The 21,569-nt window shown below is 51.4% G+C and overlaps 1 protein-coding gene across 4 annotated transcripts in view; it reads left to right on the top strand.

The window, feature by feature from the left end:
• The window catches only part of Dis3l2 (DIS3 like 3'-5' exoribonuclease 2), a 350,417-nt gene extending 330,175 nt beyond the window's left edge, over positions 1–20,242 (top strand). For all 4 annotated transcript variants that reach the window (XM_032901537.1, XM_032901540.1, XM_032901539.1 and 1 more), the window contains 7 exons: positions 13,993–14,176; positions 14,895–14,981; positions 17,112–17,259; positions 17,525–17,655; positions 17,771–17,875; positions 18,958–19,059; positions 19,754–20,242. In XM_032901537.1, the coding sequence (XP_032757428.1) occupies positions 13,993–14,176; positions 14,895–14,981; positions 17,112–17,259; positions 17,525–17,655; positions 17,771–17,875; positions 18,958–19,059; positions 19,754–19,894 (898 nt within the window). In that variant the 3' untranslated portion in view covers positions 19,895–20,242. The remainder of the gene's footprint in view (positions 1–13,992; positions 14,177–14,894; positions 14,982–17,111; positions 17,260–17,524; positions 17,656–17,770; positions 17,876–18,957; positions 19,060–19,753) is intronic.
• Positions 20,243–21,569: the final 1,327 nt, after the last annotated feature.

The raw sequence follows: 21,569 nt of genomic DNA on the forward strand, positions 1-21,569 counted from the left end.
TGTGTTATACTGTGTTTTTACAGTATGGAGATTGAACCTAAAAGTTCAGACATACCAGGCAAATGCTCCATGAGCTGCATCCTTAGCTATTTTTAATTCCTTATTTTGAGACAGAGCCTTTCTAAATTTCCCAAGCTGGCCTGGCTGTCCTTGACCTTGCAATTCTCCCGTCTTAGCCTCCAAGTGAGATTACGTGACAGCAGTGCCATGCCCAGCTGAAAATGCTTTCTGCAGAGTCTGCTGCACTCTGCACAGACATTTTCCCCAACAGTGAGTAACCACAGTGTCTCGGGGTTTTCCCTTGACTTTACTGAAGCCCTGCCCTGTGTGTCTTTGTCTCCGCCCCAGTGGCTATCAGAGTAGTTGTCGCCTCCCCACTGTGGTAGCTGTGAAGACCAGGTCTTGTGGGGGCCTAGAATCCTTAGGAAGGTGAGGCAAGTGTTCGAATTCTCCCGGTGAAAGGAGGTATCAGTCCAAGCAAGGCTACAGTGGGTCTCCACACAGCAAAGTGCCTGTCCCATGCAGACACATGACATGTTTCCTAGAGCTGACTTTGAGACACACCTCCTAGTTCTGCACCATTCTACTCTCTGAGACTCTGTATGTTTGTATACCACATCTGCCAACTAAGGCAGACTGACTGAACTACTACATGCATTTCCTCCATCCCACCCCACCCCACCCCATCTCATCCCATCTCATCAGGAAGTGCCTCTTTCCCTGGAGCCTGGTGAGGCTGCCCACCATTTTAAACTAAAAGTGTCCTCTACCCTTCAGTGTAACCAGACTAGTCAGGTGGTCACTACGTTTTGTGTAAGAAATGCCATTCATCACTGTTCTGCTCATGAAACAGAATGCCCTTTTCACTCCCTCTGACTTCTCAGTGAATTTTCCAGTGCTGATGTCATCAAACTTGACTCGAATTGTTAACATAACCCTCAGTCTCAGAACTACCAGTCCCCTGCTGAGTACTGCAAGAGGCGGGTTCTTGCCTCTGCCTCTGTAACTCAGTGGAATGTGAATACTTTTGACTGTGAGGTGGAGAGTGTGTATTAAAAGGCTTTACTGGATTCTCTTTAGATTCTGGTTCCCAGTGCTTAGAGCAGACCTGGGACCCAGCCAGGGACTGCTGAGAAGAAACCAGTTTGTAGCACTGATGACGTTCTGATAGAAGGTAATCTGACTCCATGTGCCCAAAAGCAAGAACAGTGCCCCACACAGCTAGCACTGGAGATGTTCATCCATGTGCCCCCCGCACAGCTAGCACTGGAGATGTTCATCCATGTGCCCAAAAGCAAGAACAGTGCCCCCGCAGAGCTAGCACTGGAGATGTTCATCCATGTGCCCAAAAGCAAGAACAGTACCCTGCACAGCTAGCACTGGAGATGTTTATCCATATGCCCAAAAGCAAGAACAGTACCCCAGCACAGCTAGCACTGGAGATGTTCAGCAGACACTAGGAGGATACCTCTTCTTGAAAGCATGGATTACTTTCCCCTTGTGTCCTTAACCTTGGCACACCTCTGTTCCTTCTAAATCACCAGGTTCCTGTCTCCTCCATTTACTCTAGATGGCGTTCATAATGTAGGTTAAGAATCACTGATCTGAAATCCAAACCAAATACCTTATGAACTTCAAGTTTTAGATTTTAGAACATTTTAAATTTCATATTTTTGTATTTGGGAATCTATGCAAATATTCACAAATCTGAAAATGAAATCTCAAGCACTTCTGGTCTCAGCATTTCAGATAAGAGATTGAAAGCCTGTGTGCTAATCATATTTATGGAATACTTAGCAGTGTCTTGGCCCCTAAGAGAAGAACTGAGGAACTGTCTACTCCTCTCTGGAATAACCTGAGATTCCACGGGCCCTGTGGGGTTTGCAGTGCCATCCCTGTACCCACTGAGTTACCATGACCAGAAAACCACTATTGCCATTGGGTTCTTGGGTGGTAAAGTTGCCATCCACATGGGATACCCACTCCCCAGCCTCCACACCTACTACCATAGTTCTTGCAGTACCTTTCTGTTCAGGCAAGCATACCATGGGAGCCAAGCCAGTGCTGTTCAGACCCTCAGTAGAGTCATCCACAGCCAGGGAGATGCAGAATTCATCACAGAGAGCCCATATGCAGATTGTGTTACACATTAGACAGCTCTGTCCCACTGCTAAGCCTAGAAAAAAAATGGCTCCACAAATGGCCCAGATTGCAAGAGGAGTAAATTCTACCATGTACCTCACAGATTAGAAGAATAGTCATTGTGTGTACTGTCACTCCAGTGTAAACCTCATTCCTTTGCTTGCCCAGCATGAGCCAAGCACTGTGCAGTGCATGGAAATAATAAAGGCCCAGAGAACCCACTGAGGAAGACAGACATATTAAAGCAATATCCCTGACAAATACCTGAGAGGGGGCATGATGAAAGAAATGTCCTTGGGCTCAATCAGCTTAAGGTCAGGTAAGCAGTGTGGTGGGAACATGAGGTAGGAGCAACACAGGTCACCTAGCTGTGGCCAGGAAGCAGCAGATGGCAGGAGAAAGGGGTCAGGAACAAGATATAGAGCCCAAGAATCCCCATCACTCGGCCCGAAGTGCCCTTTCCTCCTAAATTCTCTGCCACCTTCCAAAACAGTGTCATCAGTAAGGGACCAGGCCTTCAACTCATGAACCTATGGGGGCATTTCATGTTCACATCATACAGGGTGACAAAGGAATTAGGATCGAGGCTCACAGAGATGCCCAGCCTCGGGAGAGAAGTACATGCACTGCCTCTCTCAGCTGGGGCCTCATTTGACAGGCAAGTGCACTGTGAGCAGGTGGCAGATGGGAGCCTGTATTTTGACATGGAGAGGACAAGAGTGGTGCCTAGGTGCTGCCAGGTGGGAAGGGCGAAGTGCCTATGCGAAGAAGTCGGGTGCAGTCCAGGCACATGTTGGGGAAGCCCAGAACTCGCTGGATGGGAACACGTCCATCTAAAGCACTCTGAACCCAGTTCATAAAACCATGGGTCAATATTTTTAAAGTCACATAACTAATGAGCTTTGCCAGACTCAACAGACCGCATCCCAGTGGGTGATAAGACAAGTGTTAGCGTAGAGGAAACAGCCCGGGTGGGAAGAGGCTTTTCTTAATCTGTTGGGTTTCGTGTTTATAGGAGAGCAGCTGCCCTTGGACAGGAGTATTCACTTATCAGGTCACCCACAAAGGAGGCTTACTTACCATGCTCACCCTGTTTGGGTTTAAGTAATAACTGTCTACAGACACGTAAAAATTTGATCAGGGCAAGTTCAGTAGGTCCCACAGGCCTGCAGAAGCTGTCTCAGGTTCTGACTGCCAAGTTCATGTGCCTGTTGTCCAGCAGGAATAAGGAGAGAGAAAGCCGTGGAAACCCTAGCCTAGAAGACCCTAGCCTAGCCCCGAAGAGCTCTATTTTCACCCTTTAAAAATGTGTATTGTCTTTCACCCAGTATTTCTATAAAACAGCAGCAAATTATGATTCTAGTGTGGCTTATTTGGTCCCTGAACATTTCATCAGCATCTAGCTGGTCTCTGGAATCCCCAAAACTATTCAGGCCTAGATTCCCCACACCTTCCTTCCCAAGGGTCTGCAGAGGAAACGGGGCAGAGGAGGGGAAGAGCCAGGTCACATTGGTCACATTGGTCACATTGGTCAGCCCTCATCAACTCCCTTACCAATCAGGGAAAAAGCAAAGCACTGGTCCAACTAAGCTCCACGAATATGGCTACAGAGGATGCTCTGTGAGTCCTCACTTCCAGCAGAGACTTTGTCAGGGCCTGGCAAACTCTGTCACCTCCTGAGTCCTATACTAAGATACCCAGAGGCACCTTTTCACTCCTGCTAGCTTCTTGTGGGTTCAGTGACACAGATCTTGGCCCAGGCTGTACCTGGAGGCACGTGTCTCCCCATGAGGTTTATTGTTCTTACTCTCTGTTTTCTTGAGGCAAAAACAGCATGTGCAGAACGGTAAGGTGCTGGTCTTTATAAACAAAGCAAATAGTCTCAGGAGACTTAGAAAAAATTGCCATAGGCTCAAAGCTAACCTGGTCTATGTAGTATAGCAAGTTCCAGACAATCTGGCCTACATGGTTAAGACCTCCACACCACCACCACCACCACCATCACCACCTTCATAAATTATATATTAATTATATATCATTATAATATTTTAAAGTATTTAGTGGCTGCTATGTCCTAGACACTGTTCAAGGTACTGGGAAATAAGGCAGTTGAGCTGTCTGAGCCACCCAGGTTAGTAGTACTAGCTAGCTGTGACTGGCCCAAAAGAATGAAGGGGTGGGAAGAACAGGAAAAAAAATCACAAGTAGGTGGGTGGAGCCCCCAAGCCAGGACTGCTGTAGACAGAGCAGCTGAGTGAACAAGCTTACACGGGCACCACTGAGAGTTGATCCGACCACGGCTTGTCCATGAACTGATGGGTTGGAGCAAAACAAGGATGATTGTAGAAGCTGTACTCCAACCTAAGTGTATCTAGTTCCAGGATGCCCCTCACCTGTGCCTTGGACTTGGGGGGCTCAGGGAGGGGGAGATTAGGGCTGGTGGTTCCCTAATGGTTTCCCAAGTCTGTTCTTCCTAGTAAGCTTATTTTAAATTCTGCCCCCATGCACGGTGGGGCTATGGCTTACTCAGATACAAGCTTAAATGTCAGCAAAACCATAAAGAGGATGAAAAAGAAGTATCATCTCCCTTTTACCCTCCAAAGACTGAAGCCAGTGGACACGGCCCTGGGCAGTTCACCTAGTGACTTGACAATTTAGACAGCTCTGACTATGTCCCTATGCCAGGATGCAGTCTGTCTGCTACTCCATCTGTCCTGGTCTTCCCTAGAGCCTCAGACCAGCAGACAGAAACCAGTTCATGCTTGGTTCTGGCTGGACCCATTGCAGGTGCAGAGTGCATCATGGGAAAGGGAAAGAGCAAGCAGCTCATCCCAGGGCTCCCTCCACTAATGTCTCTCCCTAGAGATGCACTCAGGTTCCTCCCACAGCCTCTGCAGGCCTGGTCTTGTATTGCCCAACAGAGATAACCTACAATTCAGAAGGCGCACTCAGTTACTTCTAGTGTCCTCTTGATTGGTTGGAACCAAACAACACTGGGACACAGGCCATCCCTCAGACCCACAGGAGCAACCCTACCATGCAACTCTAGTTGTGCTCTGCCTCCAGCTTGGGGTGGGCTGCCTGGGTTAGTTAATACATAAACTTGCTTGATAAAGGGGAAGAAAAGGTGACATTTAATAAAAAAAAGAGTTTGAGGGGCTGGGCCAAGTGAGGCTTGGAGTTCTTTAGGGAGCAGAAGCCCTGCAAGGATTTGGATTTCATGTGTCGTCCCAGAGCAGGGTTCTCCAAAGGGAATAGCTTGTACCTCCTTCCCACTTAGCATAGCCACCCCAACTCCAGAAAGCCCGGTAAAGTCACAGCTGCAGGCCTTGGTGGGTGCCCCACCCATATCCCAACCCTGCCACAGTCTGGGCTCTAATCATCTTCATTAGCCTCTGAGACTCAGTTTCCCTCTGTGTACATTAAGACCCACAGTTTCTTCCTGAGAAAGGACTCACTCGTTGGGCTGGATGACAAAGCACACAGAGAGCTTGGCTGCACTCTCTTTTCCGTCCCACCATTAGTGGCCTCACCACTCCAGGGTGGCCTTGGAAAACGGGGCCCACCCCCTAGCAGCCCAAGCAAAAGCATTTTCTTGAAGGTGAGCAAAGCACACTTTCGATAAAGCAGAGCAGCCTGAGCGCCCAGGAGTAACTGGCTCCCTCTCTCTTCTCTAGCTCTCTCTTGTAGTTGTGTGTGTGTGAGAGAGAATTTGTGTGTTCTAAAACACCCTTCTCCCCTGAACATATTAACACCCAAATTCTAGCTTCAAAACCAAAGTTGATCCCTCCCAAAGTCAGAGGTGACACAGTTGGTTTCCCTGAGCTTATCCAAGCTCTGCCCTTGGTGCAGGTCTACAGGGTCAGGCTCCTCTACTTGGGTGTAAGAGGGAGCACTGGCCTTGGCTAAGAGTCTGAGCAGGGCCAAAAAGCTGTTGCAGGCAGGCAGTGGCTCCCTGAGGTGATGTGCTTCTGTATGCCTTGGCCACACCTCCTCTAACCAGCGGTTCCAGCTTCAGTGGAACTAGAGAAAGGCGTGTGTGTCAACATCATAAAAGAGCCAGCAAGGCCCAATTACCCTTCACTGCAAGGCCACACGGCACAGCGCCTGGTTCTGCTTATGGGCCAGGGCTGTTGCCCACGTGCAGGCCTGCCCCGTGCCTCTGTGCAGAGCTAAGCCTTGGGAAGAGCAAGGCTTCGTGGCTAGCTTTACGCTGACAAAGGGCTTTCAGTGCTGTCAAAGGACTGAGAGCAATCCCTTCCCCCTCCCTACCACAGGCACTGGGCCTCCCTCTGGCAGGGCCAGAGGGCTGCAGTTGGACGCCCAGCCTCTGGAGACTTCCTTTGAACTAGAAAAACATGGCTGAAACATGCTTCATTGCAGCAGGGCTCCACTGCTGAATCTATAGAAAGGGCTGGAGTTGATTCAGCCCCACAGACTAGAAAACCTGGCTCTGGCCTCACCCACAAGTCCTGTTATGTCTGGCTCCAGAGACCTGCTCCTCTGGGGTTTTCCATGCCTGTGAACTAGGCCCCATTCATTTCCCTGTGGTTTTATGGGAACGTCCAAAATGTTGAGCAGGTTGCAGGGAGCCCAGGAGGAAAGGGGTCAGTGAAAGGCCCTAGCTGTGACGTGGGGTGGCCCTGTGGTCAGGCCATGGTGGGCACCTTGTCAGTCTGCTGCTGCCTCTCCTCCCCAGGTACCCCTCCCATTCCCCTGAAGCTTGGCCTGCAGCAGCACCCCCTTCCCCACCCCCCAGGCCTCCACTTTCCAGCTCCCTAGCCACCAGCTCCACCCTGGCCTGGCCTCAGAGGGGAACTGCAACAAGATCTCTAAAGTTTCCCACCCCCAGCAGCTCTCAAGTTAGTGCTGGTCAGACCACTGACTTCCCATCACACTCCATTCCCTTGCAGTTTTCCACCACACTACACTCAATTTGGGGCCGCTGAGAGAGCAGCGGGTCTCCGTGAGGGTGACTGCTGTCTTCCTACCTTGGGCTGCCGGGCTATAGAGAAGAGTCATGCTCCAGCACACAGCTCTAGTGAGAACCCAGCAGCTGCCTTCACAGCTACTGAGGAGCCCAAGGGCTCCTTAGCCCACAGTGAGGATGTGCCCATGTGGGGGAAATTTGGTTTTCAGAAGAAATGAATTTGAAACTAGCTGGGAGCAATTCTTATCAAATTTCCATGTTAGCAGTTTTCGCCAAGCGCTAATTGAACAATCTCTGTGAGTGGCCTAATTCCATTAGCATGAGATTCCCACAAAGTTGACAAGTGCCCTGGTGGCTGAGGGCAGAGAGGCTCTTCTGTCTCACACTTGGTTTTGGTCTTTAAAAATGGATGCAGTTTCAGGTTTCAGCAACACCCAGACAGGTGCTCAGCTCTGGCCCTGTCGGCTCCAGTCTAAGCAGCTCAGCTCCAAATCACTTCTGAGGCCACTTTGCAAGTAAGCTGGGTGGGAAGTGGCTGGGATAGGTGAGTTATCCTCTGGGTTAGCAGGTAAAATGGATCTCAAGGTAGAACATCTCATAGGCCTCACCTCCCTTGCCAGGCAGTATTGAGAGGCCAGATGCAGAGGAGTAGAAAATATGAAGGCAGAGTCTGAGGAGGATGAGTCTGGACAGGGCCTCTCTTATCACCACATCCCCACCTGAGGTGAGACCCAAAGTTAGTGCCAGCATCTCACTGTTCAATTAAGAAACTGAGTTCTGGGGTTGGGGATTTAGCTCAGTGGTAGGGCGCTTGCCTAGCAAGCGCAAGGCCCTGGGTTCGGTCCTCAGCTCCGGAAAAAAAAAAAAAAAAGGAAAAAGAAACTGAGTTCTTGGACCTGTTCCTGTCCTTGGGCCACAGTAAAGTAGCTATTCCTAGTGGGTACAGTACTTTCTCTTCTCTTCACTTCCCCAAAGGGCTTGACAGTTCCAGGGACAGTGCTCTGGGGCATCGTGCTAGATGAGGAGTCCAGAAAATGTAGCATCTAGCCTCTTTGTCCCTGACTGGCTGGCTATAATAAGACTGAGCAAGGGTCCTCTCTTCCTGATAGCTGCAGCATGGTGTCAGATGAGTGCTGTGACCTCTAGGTTCTGTAAGGGACAGCATTAGCTGCTAGGAGCCAGCCTTTCTATGGTTCCTGCAGGGAGCACGGTCGAGGCCTACAAGGCCCTTCCTCTGCACTGACTTGGGAACTCATCCTGCTCTACAGGGAGATATGAGACAGTGACTCTCCCTCCCCTCCTCTTGACCTGCTGGATGGCTTTCTGCAGGCTTTCTCACAGCATGAGCCCCTGCCTCCTAGAGTACCTTCAGCTCGTCTGAAGATAATAAAAGGCCCCTGGCTGCCTTCCTTCTGTCACCGACTCTCACCAAAACTGAACGGCGCATTGCCTGCACTTGACCTATCATCCTTCCCTATTTTTCTAAACCATATTCCCCAGCCCTACCACCCTGGTGGCTTGCCTCTACTTGCCAGCCACAGGGCCCCTTACCTCTGCCTCTGCATCACTTTACCAGGGTCAGCCTGCTGCAGCTCCTCCATGTCCCTCTGCCTTGTTCTGCCACTGCCACCCTCTGTTCTGGCCTCCTGAGGGCCAGTGTACACGCCTTGCTCACCTGGCTCACTCAAGCCCTGTGCTGCTCTCTTACTACTTCATCCCTCATCCTAACTGACCCTGCTCTGTCCCCCATCCCCAACTGTTCCCACATGCTTATTTGAAACATCTTCCTTGCTCAGTAACCTTCTAGCTCCCAAGTAGGGTCCAAGCCTATACCCTCAATTCCTGACTTTCCACCTAGAGTTTTGTGTTTCATCCTGGTTCCTTGGCATCCCTTGAAGTGAATCCTGCTGTGAGTGTATCTGTGAGGCCACAGCTAGAAAAGATGAGTAAGAAATCCAACAAAGAGACAGCTAGTTCTAAAGGCTGAAGCCTACCAGCCATTACTATTGTAAATAACTCTGCTGCTGTGTATTAAGGAAGTAGTACTAACCATCAGTAGATGGGTTAGGGCCTGTAGAGAAAAGATCAAGAGACTTGGTGGCCCCAAATTATCAGCCTGCCTGGCAGTGAGTGTTAGGGAGTTAGAAGCACCTAGGAACCAAACAGAAAGGACAACAATGATAGGGGCCCAACCTCCTGAACTGGAGCCTGGTGCCATTGCTCCCAGTAGTTCTTCACTCTGTGCAGGTCGTTGACCATCACTCTGGGACTAGCACATGTACTACTAGGGATGGAGATGAGATAGAGCCTAGGACCAAGAAGCCATCACAGTCACGAAGGCCTGGTGCTGTGATGGGGAACAAGAGGATGCTTACAGAGAGTTCCTCATGCTGTCTTCCAGACTGAGTGATAGTCAAAGAAAGAGAAGGCTTCTCTTCTTGAGAGAAGAGCAGCCCTGACACACTTGTACTCTGGGCTGTGGGAACAGTAATATGAAAGGACAGGAGCTGAAAGGACCTCAGAACTTCAGTATGGCCAGAGTAGGATGCAGCAGGGAAGAAGAGGGACGCAGTCTAAACACACCACATTGTTTTACCAGGTAGAGGAACTGCTGTCTTTAAACAGTGGTTCCTGCTGGAAGGGACATGACCCTGTTTGGTGTGAAGGCAACAGAGCAACAGGAAATGATGACCTGGACAACAGTGGTAACAGTGTGGTAGGAGAGCAAGGGACGCTTCTGAAAGCTAGCCCAGATCCTAGAATTGGAGCATTTGAGCAACTCTTGCATACCCTGTTGCTCTTTTTTAAAAAAGTAATAAGGACAGGTGCCCAGACAAGAGGAGGTCTAGCTAGGCCAGGGTAGACACACTGTAGTCTGTGTTACTTACTTAAGGCCAGGAACTTGATCACTGATTTCTGCTTGGTCAGCATGCCTGCCTTGCTCAGAGGCTTCTCTCCTAATCACTGTCTGATTCCTGTCAGGAGGCTGAGGCAGGAGGATTATAAGTTTCAAACGAGTCTGAAAGACCTTCCATAGAGAAAGACAGTCTCAAAAAGTTATGTAAATAGTAGATAAGAAATACATTTAGGACACAAATAAATAAACATAGCCCAGTGTTGAGCATACTCACTTCCTAAGGTAAAGAATGCCTGTACTAATAACACATTGGCAGCTCATAGACCTGTGCATCTGAACCTTTCCCTCTAAGTGGTATTAGAACAGTTCTGGGCAGAAGCTGCCTTTCCTATGATACGGAATGTGCATCTCTGGTGCGTACTTATATATAGGCTGATTGTTGCTTGCCAGGATATGAAGCCCTGGCTCAGCTGTTCCCTGCGATGAGAAGCAGCAAACCTGTCCGCTCTCCCCAGGCCTTGCAGACCCTGACAGCAGGTAGGGACAGCTTCAAGAGAGGCTGTGGAGCTTTCGCCATGATGTCAGGATGGACAGCCTCTTGTCACTGCACAGTCACCCAAGACCTCCAGAGTTATAGGGCCCCAGTGGCTCAGGGCTCCAGATGCTCAGCAGATGCCAGGCCTGGGACTGAGGCCCCATCTCTGAGGGCTTGGCTTGCTGTTCTGGAAGGTGATTCTGGCTGTCAGCCATTCCTGAACCCCTATTTAGAGCAGTTGTCAGGCAGTTGCTGGGCTCCAGCTAGCTCCCCATCCCAGGAGGGCCGAGTGATCTCATGCCTATTCGATGCTGTCACTGGGGAGGAGGTGCCCTACGACTGAAGACAGGTGCCCAGACTAGAAGGGGAGTCTAAGCCTTGGCAACCCAGACAGCCCTCCCTCGGACACTTTCCCAATCCCATTCCCCAATGTGCTCCAGCCTGGTCCATGCCCTGGGTTAGCACAGGCATCATTTGAGTTTGTCTGCAAGCTTTTGTCTGAGACTTTGCCCCTCTCCCCACAAGAGAGTGAAGATCAGATCCATGAGCTTACTTGCCAGAGGCCCCACAGCCAACCAGTATCAGAACCCTCAGCCCAAAGACAGCTTTGGCTAAGAAAGAAACAGCAACTGGGACACCAGGGACCCCCTGAACTTTGGGCCACAATTTGTAAACTCTGAGGCTGTTCTTGCCCAGTTCTTGGGTTCTAAGTGACTTCTGCCACGTCCCAGGACTGGGAGGGAAGAGTCTGATGGCCCCTGCTGATCACTGTGAGAAGTGCACAAGGGTAGACTGGTGCCAGCAGGGGCCTTGGCTAGGTGAGAGGAGGGGTCTGTGCACCTCTCCGTGGGGTGATTGCCCCACAGGGGATCTTAAGCTCAGTGGCGTTCTGACTGCCACTGGCATGGCCATGTCTCAGCCTAGCAGTCCTGGGGTTCCACTGGGGTCCATCTTCAGATCCTAAGCCTCCTGGGAGTCAGGGAGCTCCAGGGCCAGAGCATCTGCTGGGTCCTTTGTGGTGGGCACATGCTTGCTCCCTCCCCTTCCACTTGCAGGTGTAAGAGGACTTTAAGGGCAAGGTGGGGGAAAAATGGTCCCCACAGCCACCGTAGAAGCACCCAGAAGTGAGGACTTACTGCTGTGCCATCCTCTTAGTTGGTGACAGGTTTTCAGTTAATGCATTGCTCTTGCCAAAATGTTGTGAAGAATTCCTGGGCTGATGTCTTAACTCAGAGGGAGAGAGGAAGGGAAAGACAGATGGACAGAGGGAGGGAAAATGGACAGATGGACAAGGACTGCTAATGGGAATGGGAACTGCAGACACCAAGGTGCTTGAGCTAGGCCAGCCTATGCAACCAGAGTCATGCCAGACTGTGGTCAGGGTTAGACATGCAGCTCTTTTCTCAAGGCCTTCGGCAGCTTAAGGGGCTGTGCAGATGTCCAGGGAAGATAAGTAGTAGGGTCATGGTCACTGGAGAAGCTGCTTCCCTGGAGTCTTCTCACGCCAGTTTCCCATAGTGTCCCTTCCTTCACCCCATTCCTCTCGTCTCCCTACATGAGCTCATGAGGAGTTCCTGTGGACCAGGAGTCTGGCTCATCCCAAAATAGTCTCTGACCTGTAGGTTGGGGCATGGAGGAGGGCCCCCATCCTGAGCCATTAGCCCAGCCCCGCTTCTGCCTGCCTGCCAGACTTATCCTCACAGTCCTGGTGTGGGGTCCTGCTGCCACCTGCCGGCCTCACTGATCAACTGCAGTTCTAGCTCAACCCTGGGATTACAAGACTGTGCTCTGGTCCACAGGGATTGAGACTGCAGAAAGAGAAAAGGCCTGGAGACCTGCCTGACTCCCCATAGTAATGCATGTTGAGTAGTCAAGTCCACAAATGTCTGAGCATTTGTGTAACAGTCTGAGCAGGAACAGACCGCATCCCCGAGTTCTGGAGGCTGAGGCAGATGTGCTCGTCATTTGTGTGGTGGCTGGGAAGACGGGAAAGCACCACTGTGTCTTAGTTGATATTCCTTCCTAATATCTGGCCCAGGACACATGTTTCCTCTGCCTTTACACCAGCCCAGTGATCAATGTTAGCATCGTCTTACTCTGGGAAGGAAGAATAGGAGAGGTCTGTGATTCACTAGGGTACCACAACAAGACTGTGGTAGAACCAGAATTCAAACTGTGTCTCAGAGACTTGATGGTCAGTGATGGTGATTGGCAGGTACTGACTGATAAGCACAAGAAGAGGTTGGGTACTGAGACGAAGGGTAATGGCCTAAAAAGCTCTGACTACAGGCTAATGGGCAGCACAAAGACTTCTCTTCTTGAGCTGAGTCTAGTTGTCCATGACAGGAGCCAAGTGTGCCCAGACCCCATGACAGGAGCCAGGTATGCCCAGGTCCTCTTGTCAGGAGCCAGGTGTGCCCAGGTCCTCATGACAGGAGCCAGGTGTGCCCAGACCCTGTGATAGGAGCCAGGTGTGCCCAGGTCCCCATGACAGGAGCCAGGTGTGCACAGGCCCCACCTAGTGTGGCCTTCACTGCTAAGGCACTTACCTAGTCTTTGTAGAGAAAGCACTGCAAATAGGCACCCAGGCAGAGCAGAGGCTTCCTCACAGCAGGCCCAGTCTGGGAGGAGGAGCACCGCCTTCTATATGTCTGATTTTCCTTCCAAGAACTTGTCTAGATCACAGGTCTGACCAAGCAACTCTAATCAACCTCCAGTAGGGGGATTTATCCTAGCCTTTCTCAGATACTGCCAAACTCTCTGAGGTGTCTCTTCTAAGCTGAACAAGGTCTCTAATGGCTCTTGCCTGCCCAGGGAGCAAGTTTTTCCACACAGGACATTCTGAGTACACTAGTATCAGGGTGTACACTTCCTTCCTGAAAGACTTCATTGTCAATCCACGTATCTCACCAAGGGTCAGGGGAGAATAGCATGAGACCTGCCTGCCCAGGCTTGAAATATGGGTAACGAACTTCAGGGCTGGTTGATGCTAACTTTGCCTGGCTTCCCAGTCTTGGCGCACTTCCTCCATCTTCCATTAGGCCCTGCTTCTTCTCACCAGGGCCTTGAAATGTTTTCATCTTCCTATTCGGCGCTTTATCCACATGTGCTTACTTACAGTACAGCTACTTACGGTAATTCTAATCACACTGAAGCAAAGGAAAATAGAATGCTAGTTCTCCTTACAAGTGAGCCCCAGAGGAAGCCCGGCCAGTCTTTTTACCAGAGATCTTTACTGTGCACTATCTCTGGACCAGGCATGACCTGAGAGCATCCCCATTCAGTGAGAAATGAGACAGGAGACCACACACATCACCAAAAGTGAAAGTCATCACTGACAAGTTGACTCGGGGAAAACCTGACCTTGGAGATGAAAGAGAAAGAGCTAGAAGAACCAGTTAGATTGGGTTGCAGGAAGGTTCTTACACTGAGAACTAAGGTGTAAGAGAACCAGCTGAGCAAAAGCTTGGGACAGGGGCAGTGTCACCTGCCTCCAGGGTCCCTCTAGTTACTATCCATCTCCCACAGGCTTGTAGAGGAGTTCATGCTCCTGGCCAACATGGCAGTGGCCCACAAGATCTTCCGCACCTTCCCTGAGCAGGCCCTGCTGCGCCGGCATCCCCCACCGCAGACGAAGATGCTCAGTGACCTGGTGGAGTTCTGTGACCAGATGGGGCTGCCCATGGATGTCAGCTCTGCAGGGGCCCTAAATGTGAGTGCTGGTGGGCAGGTAATGGGAAGCCCTTCTTGGAGAAAAGAGATGAAAGCCGAGAAGTTTGGCTGGTGGTGACTTCTCGGCCCCCATTTAGTCCCTCCCTGTTTACCCAGGTCTTCCCTGCAGTGGAGAAGATGGATTCCACTAGGGGCAATCTCTATTATCAGGTCTATACCAAAGGAGACTACTCAAGGTGTAACCACTGGCATGGCCTCTGGCAAGGACTGGACTGATCCTTAAGAGCTAGGATGGGGTTGGGTAGGCGCTTGCCTAGGAAGCACAAGGCCCTGGGTTCGGTCCCCAGCTCCGAAAAAAAGAACCAAAAAAAAAAAAAAAAAAGGAGTTTTTCTTAGAGGAGAGCTTTTCACATGTTCCCTTCTCAGAGCTAAGCATATAGGGCTGCAGAACCAGTGTCCTTGCCCATTCCACAAAAAGGAGACCTCCCACCCATGTTCCAAGATGGAGGTGGGTGTGAAGTGGGCAGAGGATTCCTCTAATCAAGAGCTGGCCTACTGGGTAAGCACAGAAGATCTTAGGCCCATTGTCTGACACAGACTATGGATCATTGTACCCTGCAGGTGGTCAGCATGGCCCATGGCCTGGGAACCCGTCCCTACCTCCCCAAATTTGGGATCAGATATTTAGCAGTAATGAGCCTCAAGCCTGTTCCCAGGCCTGACTATATCTCATACAGGTTTCTGGGGTTTACTTCTAGAAAAGCCTGACCAACACATTTGGAGATGACAAGTACTCTCTGGCCCGGAAAGAGGTGCTCACCAACATGTACTCCCGGCCCATGCAGGTAAGGAGGGTCACACAGTCCCTGATCCCAATAGTAATTATAACTCTGGCTGGCAAGCACCATGTGTACAGAGCACACTGCTGTCTTGCTCTGCTCTGGATAGAGAGGAACTGAGGAACACTATCTGGCAAAAGAAGCTGCAGTCACACCTGGGACAGGCAGGCCCTGAGCTCCAGAAGAATTGATCCTATGTGCTCAAAAGCATGTTCCATCTCTCAAGAGCTGTATGGCCTGTGGCTGCTAGAGACCCCAGGCAAGAGAAAAGGTCTCTACCTTTACTGTAGCTGCAGTCTGGCCAGGAGAATCAGTCTTCCTAAGCCTGGGCCCATGTCCCCAAGCAAGTGACAGCTATGAGATGGGCAGATGGGCTGGCTCCTAGCAGCCTGTCACAGCCCTCCAGCCTGCACTGCAGTCCCTGCAGGGCCTAAGCATCCTGGAGATGGGAGCCATCTCAGGAGATTGGCAGGTCAATTGGAGCTATAGGTACTAATGGGGTCAGCTGTGGGCCCCAGCATTTGCCAGGGCAGTGGCAGGCCATTTTTCAAGGGTCAGTCACTCTCAGCAGGTTCAGTCTGTTCATGAGAGTCAGGTAGCCTCAGCCAGCCACAGCTGATTTATTTCCCGATAGCTCCTAGTTCTACTAGGAATGGAGCCATCAGGGCCATTTGGGGACCTGGCTGCCCGTTCCCTGCTCCCAATCTCCACTGCCTGTTCCCCACCCTGCCACCTACCCTAGACAGTGCACACAGGACCTTAGGCTGTGCCCTATAGGGTGCTTCTGCCCCCAGGATTCTGATGGCAAGGACAAAGTGACAAGTGACAGGGACAGGTCAGGGCACAGAAACAGCAGCACAAAAGTGAGGAGTGAGGACTGGTTCCCAAGAAAGCTGCTGAAACAGGACGCTAGGTTGCCCCAGTGGTCTCTAGCCACTGCAGAGAAGCCATGATTGTTGCCCTGCCCAGAGATAGCTACACTGACCAAGAAGGACCCTGGGCCCCTTTCCTTTTCACCCTAGCCTTTCTCAGGAACTGAGCCACCACTGAAACAAAGACAAACATGACTTCTTACTTACGAAGACTATGCCCTCTTTCTCCAGCAGCTTGCTCCAGATGTAGCTCAAGATCCAGCAGGAAACTACACTCTGAATTCTAGGGCTATGTACATGGAGTGGCCAGAGAAAGCTGTCGTTTGGCCAGGCACTCTGGAGCTTTCAGAGGAGTGAGCATCTTTCTAGACAGCAGCTGCTGATTCCAAGGGCCATGGCAGGGTTGAGGCCAGCTAGGTTGTTCTGAGGGTTACAGCAGCTCAGTGGTTCCTTTCGCTCAGGTCTCTTAGACCTGTGCATCACCTTGGACAGTTGTTCAGAAGCAAACAGATGCAGGCTTGCAAGCTAACAAGCTGCCCCCTTGGCTGACATATGCTAGAGCACTGTGGAACTTGGACTTGTGGCAAGTGTGACAGTCAACTGAGAAGAGATCAGGGCAGAGGGAGTGGGGTTGGCTCATCAGAGGCTGAGTTGCTCCTACGGCTGTTCTCCCTTGGGATTGGCATCTTCTTGTGCTGGCCAGGGATATGCAGCATCCTCAGCTTCTGCTCATGTCTCCAGAAGACAGTTCACAGCCCTGGGCCAACATAGCCATGTTTTCCTGTCTGCAATTATCTCAACCCAGGGTGGCTGCTCAGACCCATCCTGAGGAGAACTGGTCCACAGCAACTCCTCTGCATCATTCCTGGTAGGGACTCAGCAGCCACAGGCCTTAAGGAGGAAGAGCCCCTGCACAGCTGCCCTGGTGGCTAGTGCCACAGTGCTAGAGGCCACTCAGCATCCTGAGGGCTCCCAACATCCCATACCCAACAGAGGCATAGCTTTCTGAGCTGTTCGAGCATTGCCCTTATGGATGGAGCCCTGGCAGACCCTAGGCATGACTGGCATGTATCCTGAGTGGGAACAGGGTCTCCACGGCAGCTGCTGAGATCCGCTTAAGTAGAATGGCCCTGGCCAAGAACCTGGCTGGCTTTGATCAGCTGCCTAAAGCTTATAGGGAGGTGCATATCTACCTTGCCATGGGCCAAGCTTGGGTCTCACCACCCAGCAGACCCAGCCAGGCTTAGTCCCGCTCTCCCTCCAGATGGCACTGTACTTCTGCTCTGGGATGCTGCAGGACCAGGCGCAGTTCCGGCATTATGCTCTCAACGTTCCCCTCTACACACACTTCACCTCTCCCATCCGCCGCTTTGCTGACGTCATAGTGCACCGCCTCCTGGCTGCTGCTCTGGGTAAGGGACATGACTCTGGCCTGGGAAGAACTTTGCTGGTCAATAGTTACCCACTCTCAGAGTAAGTGACCATATTACTGTGATCATGGACACGCCAAGGGACAGAGAACCCTAAGTCTGAACACTGTCCATCCACGCCCAAATGATGGAAGCTTTAGTAAGACTTATTGCAAGCCTGGGACTATAGTTGGCCCCAGAGCCCTTGCCTCAACACACAACCTTCTTCAATCCCCGCACCAGCAACCCTGGTCACCTTCTCCCCCAGGCTACAGTGAGCAGCCAGATGTGGAGCCTGATGCCCTACAGAAGCAAGCCGACCACTGCAATGACCGCCGCATGGCCTCTAAGCGTGTGCAGGAGCTCAGCATTGGCCTCTTCTTCTCAGTTCTAGTAAAAGTGAGTGTCCAGCCTGGCCCCTTCTCTTCTTCCCCTTTCTCCACCCTCCTGTGTATGGAGCACCAGTGCAGGCCCTCCCTGGGAGGATGCTGTGGCTAGAGCATTGTTCCCACAGGAGAGCGGCCCCCTGGAGTCTGAAGCCATGGTGATGGGTGTCCTGAACCAAGCTTTCGATGTGCTGGTACTGCGCTTTGGGGTGCAAAAACGCATCTACTGCAACGTGAGTGTCCCTGGTGTGCGTGGGAGGCATGCACCTACAGGCAAAACCAAACACTAAAGGACTTAGCATACTCTATTCCCTGCCATTTCCCTTGTTGGGAAAATATGCCCCTGGCCCAGAAAAGCCCGTGATAGTTTCACAAGCATAGATGGTGGGATTAAAGAGATCCCTGCTGGGGTTGGGGATTTAGCTCAGTGGTAGAGCGCTTGCCTAGGCCCTGGGTTCGGTCCCCAGCTCCAGGGGGGGGAGGACCCCTGCTGTCCCTATCCATAAGCTATGCAGGAGTGTTCACTGGCATGTGGCAATAAAGGGCCCAGACCCCAGACCCCAAGTAGACCCACCTGGGACAGGACCTCAGGCCAAGGGTCAAGTCTGAACTCTTCCCTAAAAACCCAGGCACTCAGAACAAAACCGGAATTGCAGGGACCTGGAATGTTTTTATAGAAACATAGAGGAGAGGCCAGAGGATGGCCAGCACTGCCCTGAACACTGTGAAGCCTGTCCTGCCTTGGCTTCTTCCCTGGGTGACAATTTATTCAAAGTCCTCTTGGTGCCTTCTGTAATGTCACTTGGGGGCTTCATTTTAGCTGCTCTGTAGTCACCAAGTGACCACTTGGTTCCTGCCCCTGGCTTTGAACTCCTTCCACACACCGGGGAAGTGTGGAGCCTTGCACTGGAAGAGAAATTCATAAAAACAGCAGAACAGGAAAGGGCCAAGTGCAGCCAAACCCATCAGGCACCTGTGGTTCATGCAGCAGGATGGGAGTCAGATGTGGGTCAGCTCTGTAGTTACCAGGGTCTCACCAGCAGGTAGCTGAATACACCTAGGCAGATCTCTTCTCTCCCCTACAGTCACCACCCTCCCAAATTGTCCCTTGGTCCTGGTCACCGTCAGGTTCTACTTTGGCCAAAGTTGACCTGACTGAGGTGGACCAGGGATAGGGTGGCCCATGTCTCTGGCCTAGCAAGCAGCTGCAGTAAGGTAGCGGGTACAAAGTCTCCCTCCAGCCAGTCAGAAATAGGTCAGGGCAGAGGAAGCATCTGAAGGCCACAGCCTGAGCTTCTGGTGTGCACACCCCCAGGCACTGGCCTTGCGCTCCTACCACTTCCAGAAGGTGGGGAAGAAGCCAGAGCTCACTCTTGTTTGGGAGCCAGATGACCTTGAAGAGGAGCCAACACAGCAGGTCAGTCCCCAACTGTGTCCCTAAGCCCACCTCTGTCTCAAATATGTGCCTCTAGGTCCTTGTCTGCCCCTCATTTCTCCCCAGGACCACAGGCTCCCCTGTGGGATTCCACAGTCCCCAGCTGGGGCTTAGACTGCCAGGTTCTATATGGGAGCACCCACTAAGGCAGTGCTTCTCAACCTTTCTGATGCAGCGACCCTTAATACAGCTCCTCGTGTTGTGGTAACACCCCCTCCCCAGCCATTAAATTACTTTCATTGCAGCTTCATAACTATAAGTTTGCTGCTATTATAAATTATAATGTAAATATTTTTGGAGATTGAAGTTTGCCAAAGGGTCTTGAACAACAGGTTGAGAACCACTGCTCTATAGGTAAAGACAGGCACTGTCCCACTCCCCTGAACATAACTTCAGAATTTTTGAGAAGCTAATAAAAGCTTCTTGTATCCCTCTTGTTCCAAAGGCTGGCCCAGCCCAGCCCAGCCCGGCCCATTCTCTTGATCCTTGTGAATGGCCACTGAATAACAAGTGTCTGCATAGAGCCTTGAAGCCACTGGTCTTCCCAGACCCCATGACTCCCATTTACAGATGGGCAACATAGGCTCGGGGAAGTAAGTGAGCCTCAGTAGTCAGCTTGGCTTTGGTTGCAAGCCCTTACCTGCCCTGTCCTCTCCCTGTTCCGGCTCTGCTACAGGTCATCACCATCTTCAGCCTGGTGGATGTGGTCCTGCAGGCAGAGGCCACAGCCCTCAAGTACAGTGCTATCCTGAAGCGACCAGGCCCGGAGCATTCCCTGGGTCTGGAGAAGGAGTCTGATGAGGAGCCTGAGGACTGAATGCTAACCCAAGCCAGGCTTGTGCCTGCCCTACCCTGCTGGCTTTTAGGAATAGGACCTTCTGACACCAAAGGGGATTTTTAATTTGGTTTTTAACAACTCAGGGGTTTGTTTTTATTTTTTTCATTTTATTTTACTTTTGCAGCTCAATTTTTAAATGAACTGGAAGGTTAGGGGTCAGGGCAGGGAATGCTGAGGCTTGGCCAGTGCTTCCCTGAGAAGAGAGAATCCCAGTCCTCCTGGGCAGGCAGCCCCGCTTCTACCAGGCGACCCACTGCCCTTCCCTGCCCAGGAAACAGGGGGTTTCAGCAAATCAGTGTCATGGAATAAAATCAAGTGTGAATTGCAGTCTGTGTGGATGCCACGGGGAAGCATGGCAGCTGGGTGGCCTGTGCACCAAGGGCAAGGGGCACCCTAGGATCCTCCTCACAGCTGAGCTGGGGTCATCAGCTCGGGACCTTCCTGCCAGCTTCAGGGTGATGCACGAGCCATGTGTGGCAGATTGATGCTGCAGCCTCCTTCTTAGCTGATTAAAAATGTAATTAGTATGCACAGCAGGGAGCTGCCAGTCACCCTGTGCATGTGGCTGTGGCCAGCCCTCCCCACCCTTCCTCTGTTGCCAACCCATGGGATGTGGGGAGATGGGTACTACCTCTGCCTCTTGTATATCATAGGCCAAAACTCCCAGCAGCCCTGTTCACAGCTATGAGTAAGGTACCTCGATACCTGCAGTTTCAAACCTGTACCCAGCATGGATATGCATAGAAGGAGGCCTTCCAGAAGGCCAGAGGACTTCACACCAGATCCACCTGACCCCGCCACCTGCTTAGCATCCCAAGTACTAGCAAATCCTACCCTCATGACCATTAGGCAGCCTCTTCCTTAGGGAACTGGACACAACCTATACTCCTTTCACCAAACTGGAAAAGTATGAATTGGCTTCAAAAGCAACTAGAATCTAGGAGGAAAAGTAAAGCAACCAAGGCCCTGTTCCCTGTGGCAGCAGGATTAACAGACCCATCTGATATGGTTATGGTGATTTTCCTCAAAAAAGATTCTGTGGAGTCCCCTGGCAGGTTCATTGCAGTGAGTGACTGGCACAGCTGCAAGGATATCACAGCCCTAGGATGGGCTGTTGTCTGATGAGAGCAAAGACACCTCACCTGCCCTGGGCTCCTTGCCTCCTTCAATGCCTTGTCAGCCTCAGCCTTCAGCTGCCCATCCTCACTCGCCTAGGATTTCCTTTCTGCTCTCTTTCCTAGACCAACAGATTAGTGAGGGATAGTGGTCCAGTATCTGGGTAAAGAGGAGTCTGATGCCTTCCTAGTCCTGGATCTTCAGCCTGACAGCCCATCCCTCAAATCTGAGAAGCAGCAGCTTCTCTGCTCTGCCAAGCCCAGGCCTCCATTCCCTCCTCTCACTGCCTCCCACAGAACCCTTAAGGAAGCTGTGCTGAGTACTGGGTTCTCTCAAGACACAGAGGGGGCTGAGACACCACCTCCCTAACCCCCATGAGGAGCAGCTGACCGGTCAGTAAGGACAATTTTTGCAGCCTGGACTTGCTTAGAGAGCAGGTGCTGGACTAGAAGCTTGTACAACAGGCTTGCTTCACCCTCAGGTTAGACATCATATCACTGAGAACTCCTGAGACCATGGCAGTCCTGGGTTGCCCCAA

This window comes from Rattus rattus, chromosome 4 (assembly GCF_011064425.1).
Source record: "Rattus rattus isolate New Zealand chromosome 4, Rrattus_CSIRO_v1, whole genome shotgun sequence".
NCBI classification, from domain to species: domain Eukaryota; kingdom Metazoa; phylum Chordata; class Mammalia; order Rodentia; family Muridae; genus Rattus; species Rattus rattus.